This window comes from Camelus bactrianus, chromosome 6, assembly GCF_048773025.1.
Source record: "Camelus bactrianus isolate YW-2024 breed Bactrian camel chromosome 6, ASM4877302v1, whole genome shotgun sequence".
Classification (NCBI taxonomy): Eukaryota; Metazoa; Chordata; class Mammalia; order Artiodactyla; family Camelidae; genus Camelus; species Camelus bactrianus.
The window spans coordinates 3160724-3175471 of NC_133544.1; the positions used below are offsets into that span (position 1 = coordinate 3160724).

The 14748-nt window shown below is 39.2% G+C and overlaps 1 protein-coding gene across 16 annotated transcripts in view; it reads right to left on the reverse strand.

Moving 5' to 3' along the window:
• WDR20 (WD repeat domain 20) overlaps nt 1-14748 on the reverse strand; it is a 59852-nt gene that overhangs the window by 41484 nt on the left and 3620 nt on the right. For 6 of the 16 annotated variants that reach the window (XM_074364997.1, XM_045505775.2, XM_074364999.1 and 3 more), the window contains exon 2: nt 1386-1445. The exons of 9 other annotated variants lie outside the window; for them this stretch is intronic. In XM_074364997.1, coding sequence (XP_074221098.1) covers nt 1386-1445 — 60 coding nt within the window. One more of the 16 variants, XM_045505779.2, reaches the window with a different exon arrangement.

The following is a 14748-nucleotide window of genomic DNA, read 5'->3' on the forward strand; positions in this document are numbered from 1 at the left end:
GACGCAGTGATCCCAAAGCACCCTGTCAGCCAAGACCTGCAGAACGTTCACTCTGCACGATGATGCCCCACAGAGGGAGTCTAGCAGATATGAGAATCAAGCCCTGTTAAACCCTATTTATTGATTTGGCATTACTAGGCGTTAATCAAGGGAGCTGACACCTCAAACACGATTCACTAAAATGAGAGGGTAAAAACCTCTTATTTCTTTAGTTTTGCATCATTTACTAAACATGTTCCTTAAGTGCAGTTCATGTTAATTAGCTATCATTGCACCTGTTATTACTAATCTTTATTTACCAACTGAAAATTCTACGAAATTTGTTACAAAACAATCTCACCAAAAGACTGCATTTCAATTATTATTTTTAGGTCAACGTTGGTGAGATAAAGATAACTACAATTTGTAATGAAAAAATACACACAACACCATGATTCACCAGTCTACACCACTCACAATTCAGGAGAAAATTGCTGACAGATTATTTTCCACGTAACACATAAGAAATCAAAAAACCCTAAGATTGTAAAAGGAAAGTGTTGAAACCCATTTTCACATCTTCTACCAGAATAAATCTCAGCAGTATCAAAGGGATATCCAATGTAAACAATGAAACCTCAGAAGTACAAGAAGACACCATGAGGATTTAAAAAAATAAAATCAGAAGGGCTAAGTATAATCCCAAACCCACGGCCACAAGATGAAAGACTAATACGTTTGTCCATAAAAAAATAAAATTTCTTCCTAGGAAAAACTACCATGAGCAAGGTCAGAAAACTGACAAATGGAACCAAATGCCTGCAACTCAGATCATAAATTAAGGGCTAATTTATATAAAAGAGAGCTCCTACAAGTTAAAAAAAGAAAAAAACCCAAAATCATAGTAGAAAAATGGGTACAGGACATGAACAACTCACAGAAAAAAGTACAAATGGCTCTTTAATATATGAAGTGACGCTCACACCACTTTTCGTCTGTCAAAGTGGCAAAGATCAAACAAGAGCACACTGTGCCAGAAGTACAAACTGGGACAGCTTGCTGTGGAGGATAACGTGACCGCGTCTACCAAAACTACAGATGCACATGTCCTTCGACCCAGTGATTTCCCTCACAGGAATCTACTCTTCAGATACACTAGCAGCCTGGCAAAATGATATCTGCACAAGGTTACTTACTGCAGCGCAGGTTATGATAGTTAGACTGGAAGCAACGTCAATGTTTATCACAAAAGGAACAACAGGACAGTCATACAATGGGATACTGTGCAGCTACTAACAAAAGAAAGAGCTCTTCACACACTGACAAAAAATAATCTGCAAAATATATTTTATAAAACAAAACAAAACAAAGGCAGGGTGCAAAACAGTACAGATGCTCACACTTACTTTTTTTTTTAGGAGGGAGGAATATATCTGTGATTTTATCTGTAGAACCACAGGCTGTCTCTGGAAATATACAAAGAACACTAGTTACTCCGAGGAGGGGCACAGGGTGGCAAGGGGACAGGGGTGAGAGACTTTTCGCTGCAATACCATTTGAACTTTGAATCATGTGAATGCATTACCTTTTTTAAAAATAAAGTATGCCTATGTGAAGTCGTAATACCTATGTTCTAAATGAAGACTTTCCCACTAAGTTACTTGAGATGACAAATTCCTTTCACTATCCACTCAATATTTAATGAGTTCTACATGTGCCAAGCACTGTTTTAGGCACTGGGTCTCAGCCTTGAAGACAGATAAATCCCTCCTCTTGGGGACTTCAGGAGGGAAACAGCCTGTAAACAAATAATCAAGTGAATATCGGAGAGTGGAAAGGGCTAAGAAGAAAATTCAGTCAGGAAAGGGGAGTTGCAGGACTGAGGTGGAAGGGTGATTCTAGAGCCTTCTGGGTAGGGGTGACAGAAAGCTTCCTTGAAAGGCCGAGATGAGAAGAAGGGAAGGAGCCGGCCCTGTGGAAGCCAGGGAGAAGATTTGTCAGAAGGAACAACACAGCGACACAAGGCTCTGAGGGTGGAAAGTGCCCCTCCTCCAGGAACAGAACGGAGGGAGCAGCAGCAGCGAGAGAGGCTGCAGCAGCAAAGCTCCTGGGGGGGTTAAGGGAGGGGGAAGGTACCAGATCACAATAAAGAATTGAGGTCTTACTCTAAGTGATATGGAAAAGCATTACAAATTTTTAAACAGTGGGGAAATAAGTTCTGACTGATCCTGTGTGAAAGGTCAGTCTGGCTACCGACAGGAGAAGAGACTGTAAGAGGCAAGAGCAGAAGCAGGGAGTCCACCGTCACAACCCATGAGAGACGGAGTTTCCTGAAACTAAGGCGGTGCGGTGGAGGTGAGCAGATTCTGGGTACATTCTAAGGCAAAGTCAGCCGGCTGTACTGAAGGATGGGAAGTAGACTGAGGACTCCAAACTATTTAGCCCATGCAATGCTTTACAGTGATCTAATAAGTTCATTTACAAAAAAGTCACACCTGCATACAAAGCTCAACTACGCTAGAATGGGTTTTAAATACCATCAACAAAAAGCAGTGCTTATCTACAGACCAACTAGAGCCCACACTTGGGCTCACTCTCCACATACTTAACAAGCACTCACTCTGTGCCAGGCATAGTATTAGGCACAGGGGATCTGAATGACACTTAAGGTAAAACTGAGCACCAGGACAGACTGGCAGGAAAAACATCAAAATAGTAAGAGCTGTGGGGTAGGTTTTTTTATTTCTTCCTTGAATTTTCCAAATTTTCTACAATAAACATATCCTAATTTTAACTTTAAGGGGGGAAATACAACTTTCCTTTTTACTGCTGCCAATGAAGGAGAAATTTCAACAGGGCAAACTTATTAGTAATTTGAATGATTAGCAGAATTTCCGTCTAAGGAAGCTTTTAAACAGAACAGATTTCTCAGTTTTCTTTCATGCCTCTACCCATTGCTAGTGCCAGGGAAAGATGTACCTGCAGAAGGAGGGAGGGAAGGACTAGGTGAGAGGGAAGGGGGTACTCATGACAGCTTGCTGTTCTTGAAATACATTATCTCACAAAACAGATATCACGAAGATCAGAGACTGATTCATTTAAAATATTTAACCAAATATACCAACTACATAAAGACAATATGGTTACCATAATCTACCTACTATCAATAAACAAACAGCAAAGTCATTTATACATTTATCCTTTCATTCACATATTTAAAGAGTGCATGTAATGCATCAAAGGCACTGAGAACACAGGTTCAGGAATGAACTAGATGAAATCAGCCCTCCTGAGTTTGCAATCTAGTTTAGCTGGTAGGGAGAAGAGGGACAACACATTTCAAATTTGGATTATTTTATTATTATTGTGACATGCTAGAGAGACAACCTGGTAGAGGATAACAGAAGAGCTGACCTAGTCAGGGGTCAGGGTGAGAGGTTTGGGGAAAAAAGACATATGAGTTGTACAGCACAGAGAACTATATTCAACATCTTGTAGTAACTTAAAGTGAAAAAGAACATGAAAACAAATTTATGTATGTTCCTATATGACTGAAGTATTGTGCTGTGCACCAGAAATTGACACAACATTGTAAACTGACTATACTTCAATAAAAATGTATTTTTTTAAAAAGACATGAGTTAAGATTTGAAAGAGTAGGAACTGAAGAGATGAAGGGGCAGGGAGTGTACATTCCCTGCAAAGGAAACGGCACGTAAGAAGAATTTGTGGCAAGAAGGGTCAGGCTCGGTAAGAGAACTGAAAGGAAATCAGTGCACCAGGAAGATCTAGCAAAGGGAGGAGAGGATGACGAGGTAAGCAGGAGCCAGCCCGCGCGGAGCCTCAGAAGCCATGTCAGTAATTTTGCTTTTAATGCTAAAAGCAACAAGAACCACTGAAAGATGTGAAGCCTGGGAGTGACAATCAGAATCACATTTTTAAAGCTCACAGAGGATGAATGAGAGGGGGGCAAGAGCAACGCAGAAGACCAGTCAGAAGGCTGCACGGTGCCGGGGAGACGAACGAGGGCAACAAACGGAGATGTAGTCAAGATCTACCATGGAGATAAAATCAGCAGGCACTCCAGACAGTAAAAGTAGGTGTGGGGAGGAAGAGCGAGAAGAAAGTGTCATGACTAACAATAAAATAGAAGAGATTTAAAAGGATCAAAACACAAAAATCACAAAAATAAGTTGGAAAAAAGCATAGAAAGACATTCCATGCAAAAACTAACAAAAATAAAATGAGTTTCCAATCCTCAAAACAGAATATCACAGTAAGATATTTAACACACCTATCAGAAATTGACAAATAAGGCAGTCATAAAAATTGTAAAAATTTGGACAATGTGAACAGCATTAAAAACTTGATCAAACACAAAGAGATGTCACCTTGAACTAACAAACAGAGGATATACATTCTTTTAAAAACATATGGAACATTTTAACTAGGTCACAAAGAAAAAGATCATCACATTTCAAGTAACTGGTATCAAAAAATATATTCTATGACCACATCATGTGAATAAGTTAATCAATAACAAAATTAAATACCATTAATAGAAACTTTTTAAATGCCTGTTTAGAAATTTAGGGTTAAAGATGAAATAAAAATGAAAATAACAAAATATTTAGATCTTAATGACAATGATATTACCACATATGTAACATGGATGACTGTTAAAGGAAATTCCACAGCCTTAAGCACATCATTAAAAAGCAAGAAAGGCTGAAAACCTATGTTTTCAATTCAGAAAGCTAGAAAAAAAACAGCATAAATCTAAAGAAAACAGAAAGGAAATAAAGATAACAGATATTACAACACAGAAAACTGATTCTGTGAAACAAAATTTTCATCGACAAACCCTTGCAAGTTTATTCAAGAAAAGATTAAATATGAACCAGGGGTGAAGTTCAAGCTAGTGACTGAAGCCAGTAGCTGCCTAAGAATGCAGAAACATGAATGCCCCAGGGGCTCCAGAGCAGGTCCCTGCTCTGCAGAGGACGGGGCCACGGTTCCAACTTGGAGGTGGCCCTTTGATCACAGAAACATGGTCTAGAAAGCAAAAGAGAACGGGGTAAGAAGGAACTGGCAAAAGTCACCATCAAGAAGGAAGCTCTAGAGCTAAGAGGGACAGAGATGAGCTCTGCTGGAGCACATGTAGCATAAGATCTAATTGCCCTAACAAAGGGATTTGTGCTTGCAGGGGAATATCCACAGGGAATTAATTTGTTGCAATAAATACCTTTTCCTTTGTGGAGGGTGGTGGGTCGGGGGAGAAAAGGCATAAACAATTTCAGGAATAAAAGGCACAGATACAGAGGACATTTACAACGGGAGTAAGAAAAGGGAATGGGGCCTGAGTCATAAGGAAATCCAGTTAAAGACTAGGTAGAGCAGACGGAATGGAGAAAGGTGAAGTAAAGAGTGGCCAAAGAGATGTGGGCTAGAAAGGCAGAAAGAAGTTGAGATTAAAGTGTCATGACGTGCACAGTGAAAAAAGAATGTGACAACTATTCGTTGTATGTTCATGTATAACTGAAAAATTGTGCTCTATACTGGAATTTGATACAACATTGTAAAATGACTATTACTCAATAAAAAATGTTGAAAAAAAGAAAAAAGAAAAAAACAGTGTCATGACATGGAGTGCTTCAATAAAGAGAAGATGACCAGCTGTGTCAAATGCTGCTGAGAGGTCAAGGACGCTGCGGGCTGCATGGTGTCTAGCGACTGCGCAGCGTGAAGCTGAGTAACCGGTACCTTGAAGAGATTAGAGCAGTGGGAGCCAAGGTCACAATGGAGTGGAAGGACAACTGTTTCTACCTGAATTAATAATTTTGGAGCTGAAGCCGTTTCAGCTGACAAGACCCAGAGTGTCACTATGGGAGAGGGCCATAGAGGAGGTCACGGGGGGTGGACATGGTAGTCAAGAAATCGAGGAGCCAAGGAGCTTCATGGGCTCTGCGGTACTCATGAAACCACCCAAGACGGCAGCAGGAGCAGGAGAGGAAAGGCAGGCTGTGAGGCAGGTACCAAGGTGCTCCCAATGAGCAGAGGTGGCCAAGAAGTCAGCACAAGCTCATGAGGAAAAGAGGAAGATGGCATGAGTCTAAGGGCAGAGACTCAAAGGGACATGCGTAGTGCCAAACGAAGTGATGCCTGGTCTGGAGCTCACTTTGCAGAGCAGCGGTCGGGACCCTGTGAAGCCTTTCCAGTTCAACCTGCACCCACTCTCCGAGCTGTCTGGGAACTGCAAACTGTGGTCGCACCAAGGAAAGCCCTGAGCATAACAGCCACCATTGTTTAATTAGCTGAGCTAATACTGTCCTCAGTCTTGCTAGCTACACGCTCACGTATTCCAAAGTCCAGAGAAGAAGAAGAGCATGTAAAGAGTTGTGCGATTTCTAGGATTAAGTGGAAAGAAGGGAATGGAAGGGAGAGCGTGAGCACTTTTTTCCAAGACGCCAGGACAAGGACAATGTTGCTCCAGGCAATCAAGACACCAAACACAGCTACCTCTTGGATTAACCCAAAACTCTTAACAGCACAAGATTCAAAATTGTGACTAATTTCTAAGAGCCTCTCAACAAATTCAAAAGGGGCTGGCAAGCCTACCTCTCTGCAAGCTCTGGTAATGAACACTAACTAGATTTGTCTTGTGACATGGATTTTGAAAGATTACTGAATTTACTCAAGTAAGTCCTTAGGGGACTGTAACTTCAACCAACTCATTCATTTAAAATGGAACACAATGTGCATCCTATGCACAGGCACTGTGATGAATATAGTGAATAAGGTGGTCTCTGCCCTCGAGTTTCACAGTTTAGTGGAGGAGACAAAGAGTCAGACAAAAAAATGCCAATACAGTGGGAAACAGTGGGAGGACATTCAAAGTAGCCACACAGCAAGAGTAAAGGGAAGAGAGGCTGCTAAACCCCGCCGGAGTACAACACAGCCCAGGCGGCCGGAGCGAGCTGTAGCCCTTGCTTTACCAACTCATCACACCATGAGCTCTTCTCTCGAGGAAACAGCTGTGTCCACTACGTCTGGTCCCCAACACTTAACCCAGTGTAAGATTGTCCATGCAGTCTGCATCTCTTGGTTGCCCATCCAGTGTCTATCTACAGATCTAGTCTCCTGTCTGGAATCTACTCATACTGCAGCTCCAGAGCAATCAGGGTATCAGATAATCCAAACCCCTTGCTAAAGGTATGGGTTAGTCAAGACTCAGGCCACAGGAATGGGCTGGTAATACAATTCGGGGAAACGAGTTAAAGGACGTTTGCTAGGGGCTTCTGTGAAAAAAATCGTCCTTATTCTTCTGAGAAAATAACTAGAAGAACTGTTCTCATCCTGGATCCTGGTTCTCATTCTGGTCCATGTGGTACAGAAATGTGAAGCCTGGAACCCCTACCCCCATTTTGCCTCCTAAGCCAGGCTGACATACAACAGAAAGCAAAACCCAGAGAATCTCTGAAAAACAGAACTGGTGCCCCAGTCAATCTAGTTGGGTTTCCTGTTATTTGCAAACCCAGTATCTAATATTATAACATAGTCAGGGTAAGTCAAACCCTGAAATCCACGAGTGAATCACTGTCCACCAGCTCCCTGTACAGCACATTTCAATGTTCATCCCCTGCTTCCAGAAAAGTCTTTGTTAAACCTAATTCTCAAACTTAAAAATGAGAATCTTATCCCTCTTATTTAAACCTTAGAGAATGACAACTGGTTAAGACCTAAATAATAAAACTGTGGCTCAAAATTATAAAAGTTTATAGAAGAAAATTTATAAACTTATAAATTTAACTACAAAAAATATGAAAATTCTTTATGGCAAAAACAAAAACAGGAACAAACACACGCAGCCCCCCTAAGCAAAATTACAAGATAGATGACAAACAGAAGAAAAAAATCTGTAATTCACATCACAGGCAAAAATCTCCCTGAAGCATATAGAGCTCTCAAAAAAAAAAAAAAAAGTCCAAAAACCCAACAGAAAATGGGCAAAGGATGTGAAACAGATAGCTGATAGAAAAAGAAATACATTTCACTCCTAATATTTAGAAATAAGTTCACCTCACTTGTTACGAGGAGAAAACAAACAAAATTATACTAATTTCTCACCTATCAGATCAAATGCAAAAGTCTGACCACATACTATTGGCAAGGCTGTTGTGCAACAGGTGATCTCACGTGGGAGTACAAATTAGTACAACTCCTCCCTTCGGAGGGCGGTTTGATGATATCTGTTAAAAACATACAGGCATTTACCCTCTGACCCAGCAGTATCTCCTCTGGAAATACATACTACAGATACACCTGCCTCTGTGCAAAATAATACACATGAAAAGTTATTCACTGCAGCTTTATCCGTAATTTAAAAAAATATTAACAGCCAGCAGTCATCTTGTTAAATAAATTGTGGCACATCCACAGCATGGAGTATAAAGCAACTATAAGAAAGAGTGAGGAAGCTCTCTATTTACTAATATGTAAAGATCTCCAATATATATCATTAAGCAGAAAAAACAAGATGCAAAATATCATGCACAGTTTGCTCCCTCCTCAATCCCTTCAAATCTCTGCTCAAATGTCATCTTATTCTTATAACAACAAAAGGATGAGTCAGAAACAAATAAAATGATTATAGGGAAAGGAAGGAAACTTAGGGGTCAGGCAGAAATGGAAGCTAGACATCTCTGAATGTAACTGTGCTGTATGGTTCTGATGTCAGAACCATGGAAATATTTTATATAATTAAAACACAAAAATGAATTTGTTTTTGACAACTTTAGAAAGGTCTAACTGATATACAAAGAACTGCATATATTAAATGCGTACAATTTGATGAGTCTGGACATATGCAAACACTCATACTACCAACACCACAATCAAGGTAACAGACAATATCTAACACCTCTCAAAGCTTCCTCGTGTCCCTTTATTTTTGTTTTCTGTGGTAAGAACACTTAATATGACAGAGATATAAGATCTACTCTCTTAGCAAATCTTGATGTGCACAATTCCGTCCTATTAACACAGGCATTATGTTCCATAGAGAGCTCTAGAATTTATTCATCTAGCATAACTGAAACTTACACATCCCCCCTCATGCACTAAAACTGAATTAGAGTAATAGTTGGACAATTTGGGTAAACTTACTTAAAAACAACAACAAAGAATTGTACACTTAAAATAGAGGGCAGGAAGGTACAATAATTTTAGTGGATTAAGTCTGAAGACAAGCGAAAGAATTAAAGAAAGCTGTAAAGACCACTGCCTCTCCAACTTTAGTGAGCATGAGTCACCTGGGGGCCCTCCTAGAATGTGAATTTTGATTCAGTAAGTCTGGAGTGGGGCACAATTCTGTACTTCCAACAAGCCCACAGGTGATGATGCTGGCGGTGCGGGTCTGTGGACCACACTTTGAGGGTCCACATAACAAGAGGAGCTTTGCTCTAAAAAGCAGCTGAGAAATGGGGCAGCAGCTGCCCCAGGCAAAGGACCTGTAGGGAGTGGGTGGAGGCGAGAAAGGGTCCCCCTCTTTTTAAGACAGAGGAGATAACAGCATGATTGCTGTAGTATTTGATTCAGTCAGGGTTAGAACAGAGAGTGCATGCAAGGGAAATTAAAACAATTAACCATAGCGTCTAAGACAGGAGTATGCTGGAGAGAGCTGGAGTGTGGCAGGAGCTAAAGTCACTGAGAACTGAAGGGAAGTGATGAGCATCCAAGGAGGGGTGGGATAACCGATGGCTTGCGCCCCTGAAGAGAGTAATACACTAATGCAGCACATGACCTCAGAAGTAGTACTGAAAGAAAAAAATACATTGAAAAAAAATTTTAAAAACTCATACTGAGAGTTCTGGAAGCTAGAATATTAGTCAACATTTAAGTGCTCACCACTAAGGAAGACAGTCCTATCCTCCCAAGCCTTGCTCAAGCTTCAACCTTCACAGCGCAGCTCAGGACTCTAGGAAGGAGCCATCAAATGCCACATCATTAGGCCTTGGGCTTCTAGTACGCTGGCACAGAACCCTCTCCCCCTGCAGCCCACCCACCCATCAGAATTCAAGTCAAACGTCACCTTGTTAAAGCCTAAGTTCCCACTGCACTTGAGACAAACATCACATTGTAATCATCTCCTCTGAACCAAAAAGAACACAGAGCCACTCTTGTAGCGCAGTTCTTGTATTTCTCCCTCTATTTAAGGCAGCACGGGCAAAGAATGATCAGGAGGAAAACGAAAAGCAGCACATGGCATGGCCAACTCACAGCTCCAGATACTCAACTGCTGAGTAAAACGCCACCACCAGTACCAGAGATTGCTTCGTGGAGCTAAAAGTTTCACCTGATGAAACAAACCAGCTATCCTCTGCACATTTAATCACACATATGACGCTAAAGAAAGTAAGCCAAGACTTATCTAATAAGGTGCTTAAACTTTCTGTGCCATGGACTCCTCACAATGATGTTTTTAAATACAAAAGATTACAAAGGAGATCAATTATATTAAAATACAGTTATACTACAGTAAACAGATTTAGGATTTTTAAGTTTATTTCACATTGAATAATAGGCTCTAGTAGCAGATCCACCAACTACTATAATTTTTTTCAGTATTTTTTTAACTACTGTAATTTCAAAGTGTAAATGATACACGATACATCTGCAACAACCATAATGTGATATGAAAACATCTGTGATCTTCACTGGTGATGAGGTCACAGGTCTGTTCCTAGTGTCATTTGTTGCTTACAGTCATAATTGAAGAACATGTTAAAATTCAGTTAGAAGTTACAAAAATAAAGATGTAAAATATTTCTTCCCATATAGATTAACATACCTCCTAAATTCCATTCAGATTAAACCATACTAAGTGAGTATCGTCTGTACATCTCACCACCACTTAATCACCCATCTTACAAGACTGTAGTCACTTTAGGCCCAGGGATTATGTCTCATTTGTCTTTGAGTCTATAGGTCCAATAAATGTTAGGTTAATGAACAAGTCACTTATTATTCCAATGGACTGTGAACTCCTTGATGGCAGAAATTCTGTCTCAACAACAATACAGAGCAGGCACTCAATAAATCTTGATAGAATACGTGAGTGTGTGAGCAAATGGTCTCCTTGGTTAGATGACGGGCCTCCTAAGGTCAGAGATCATATCTCACACTTCTTTGATTTCCCATAATCTAGTATACCATTTTTCACACAAAATCACCCAAATATTTACTAAATGAAACATTAAGACAAGACAGAGCCTCTGAAATGAGGATCAAAGTAGAGAATGAGCACCTGTACCAGGCTGGACATAGCAGGGAAAAAAACCCTGCTCAACAGTGAGCTGGCTATGAACCAACTAAAGGAAAAAAGCTTCAGGTCACAGGGACAACCTATAATGTGGTTACTTGAAAATATGTTAAAAATATTCCTATTCTTATTTTAAAATACGAAAACCTTAAAAATTCCACCCTCACGAACGGTTCTTGCTTCTTTCTCATAAAATCAATAGTTTCAGGCAAATTTTCCTACTGCTACAAAACAAGATAAAAGTGTAAGGGGGTGGGAAGGGATAAATTGGGAATTTGAGATTCGCAGATACTAATATATACAAAATAGATAGCAAGTTCACACTGTACAGCACAGGGAATTACATTGAATATCTTGTAGTAACTTACAGTGAAAAAGAATATGAAAACGAATATATCTATGTTCATGTATGACTGAAGCATTATGCTGTACACCAGAAACTGACACACTGTAAATTCACTATACTTCAATAATAAAATATATGTATATATATACACACACATAACATACATAAACTAGATGAAGTGTAGCACAAACTGATTTGGTATGTTTCTTAGTACAAAATACCCTACCTTTAAAAATTCCGTATTACAAAATAGAACTGACAATGTAAAAACATTACTCCATTTTCAAATTACCAATTGTCAGAGAAGCTGTGATGTTGAGAAAAATGCTAAAAGGTAAGCGCAACTGCCAACCAAGGCTCAGAAGTGAAGATAAAGCATTTCTGAAGTTAGAATATAAGGCTACACGTTCTGAATGTACAAAAATGTGTTCTATACACATTTCAGGACAAATCCTCTGTTTGAAATCCAATCCAATATTCATCTCCTTTAGGCAGAGAAATACTTCTCCACTTCACCTTTACTCCTTAATGCCACTTGATGTTTGCATTGCTTACACCACGTGCAGAGCACACGCCTTCTACTTTATATCACAGCGAGCAAGACAAAAACACGAGCTCCTTACAGACAGAAAGTGTCTTAATTCATGTTCATATCTCCCACAGTAGACAGGAATACCTTGTATAAAACAGTTCTGCAATAAACACTTGATGAGTGAGGATTTTTTTTTCAAAGCAAGACATATCTTGTACTCTATTATGAAAAATAGATGCCAAATGTTCAGAGGATAGTTTGTCACTGATATTCTCAGACAATTTTAAATGTCCTGCAAATTTAAACTGAGAATGTCTACCAATTTCTATTTTTGATGTCCTCTTCTAAATATTCAAATAGAACCAGATTTCATATTTCTGCACAAACTAACCTAGATGAAATATAAATAAGATTGTTCTCTAAGATATTAAATATCAGAATACAAAAATCTTCACATTTATTTCTAAAATAAGGTTCTTCAGGCATATAGCCAAACTAGTCAATGACAAAAATCCACTGTTTTGCTTCCTGCTCGAGTTTCTACCAGAGCACAATAAACACTTAAATTAAGTCACCAGACAATAAATTTGATGATAATAAATAGAGGAGACAAGTTTCTTGAGGGCAGAGACTTCATCTACACCTGGCACCTAAAACATGTTATCTAGTCCCTCACATCTGGTAGATGTGTGCCGTAAATATTTGCTTAAAGAATGACATTCATGACTAGTTAGTGGATTTCACTACACATTCTGGGAGCTTCTTACCACTGCTCATATCCACCCATGGAGTCTTTCAAAATCTCATCACCATCCTCCTCTTCAAGGTATCATATGAAAGTTTCTCAAGCCTCCTTTAAGTGATTAAGATGCTTTGCCCTCAGTGTATAAGAATCTATAGTCAAATAACTAAATCTTTATCAATATTTCAAAGTCATTCAGTGGCCTTTAATGGAGGGCAGGGGCCCTACAGGTTTCCACCCAATTCCACAGGCGCCCTACTAAGTTCAATACAAAATTTCTCAAAGTAAATTTGAAATAAAAAATTCTAGACTTCTAAGCCTCTTTCTAAATTATAAATGGGGAGCAGAGAGGTGTGAAAATAACAACTGGGGAGAAAGGTGTGAATATTACCTTCTCTGAAGCAATCGAGGATCTAAAACTAGTCTGTGGAAAAAACGTTTAAAAGGCATCTAGTTCACCTTCCCACACAAAGCACGAATTCCTCCAGGCACCAACAGGTGGTTCTGCTGCCTTTGACTGAGACAGAGTATTTACTATATAGAATGCTCATTCCCTCCCAAGTCAACCCATTACCCTCCTGGATAATTCTGGCTCTAAAAAAAATTTAGCTGTTATTACTATCTGGCCCCAGTTTCATCTCAGCATGGTGAATACCTGAGGTCTTTCTAACATAAAGACCTAGAATCACTACGTGTTCAATGTGCTTTCACAACACACCCTACTCTTCTCAATTCCCACTCAAGAAGTAGGCAAAGAATTCAAGACATGAAGATACTGCCCCAAATATAAAAATGAATTTATTTTCATCAAAAAAATTATTGAGCACAGAGTCATACAACCTTACGAGTTGAAAAGACCTTGGACACCAACTAATTCTACTTCTCATCTATTGTAGGAATTGCCTCAATAACATCTCTGGGCAGTACATTTGTAGCCCGAATCTTAAGATGGAGGGAAAAAGTAAAGGCTTTTTGACTTGAATGTTAAGTCATTCTGTGAATAGTTTTAAAAAGTTGCTTGATAGGACGTATATCTGCTAGGTAACATGGTTCGATAGAAGTAGATCAAAAGTAATCTGTACCATTTGGTTACTTTCCACTACTTTCACTATCTCTTGCTACATAATTTCCAAGTTGTAAGAAGCTAAATTTGTTACCAACTAACAATAATTTAAAATGTCTTTTAAAAGATGTAAGCTACTAAAAATACCTGTTACTTTAGGGCTCAAAATTGAATAGATTTTTCAGCCCCTAAAGATCTTTTTAAAGTAGGACATAAATGGACCTGGACACTTTATCCAGTCACTCACTCAACAAATTAACAGGAGTCTACTCTATGCTGGACACCAGGAAGACAAAAAAGCAGCAAAGATCCTATTCTAAGGAAGCTTTGTTTATAGAAGAGACCAAGAATTACAAATTGAGAAAAGTGCTAGAAAGGCAAAGTATAGGATGCCATAAAAACATGTAATAGGAAAAACTATTTCTAGCCTGTGAATTCAAAGAATATGCCGAGGAAGAAATATTTAAGCTGAGATCTGAATGGTGGCCGTTCACATTTATGTAAAAACAGATCTCCATAAAATGAAAGGGTTGATCCAATAAGCTCAGCTCCCTTTGGCATCTTTATCCTAAAACAACCTTTTTAAAAAAGAGGAAAGCAAAATATGTCATAAAAAGATTTGAAAGTCAGTAGCTGGAAGTTCTTTGTGGGTCTTACTCATCTTTGGATAACCCACATCACCTTGCCTAGCGCAATTATCATAGTAGTCACTCAGATCTTTGTTGAAACGACTAGTTCACTCTCAGTATTAAATCAATGTTCACAT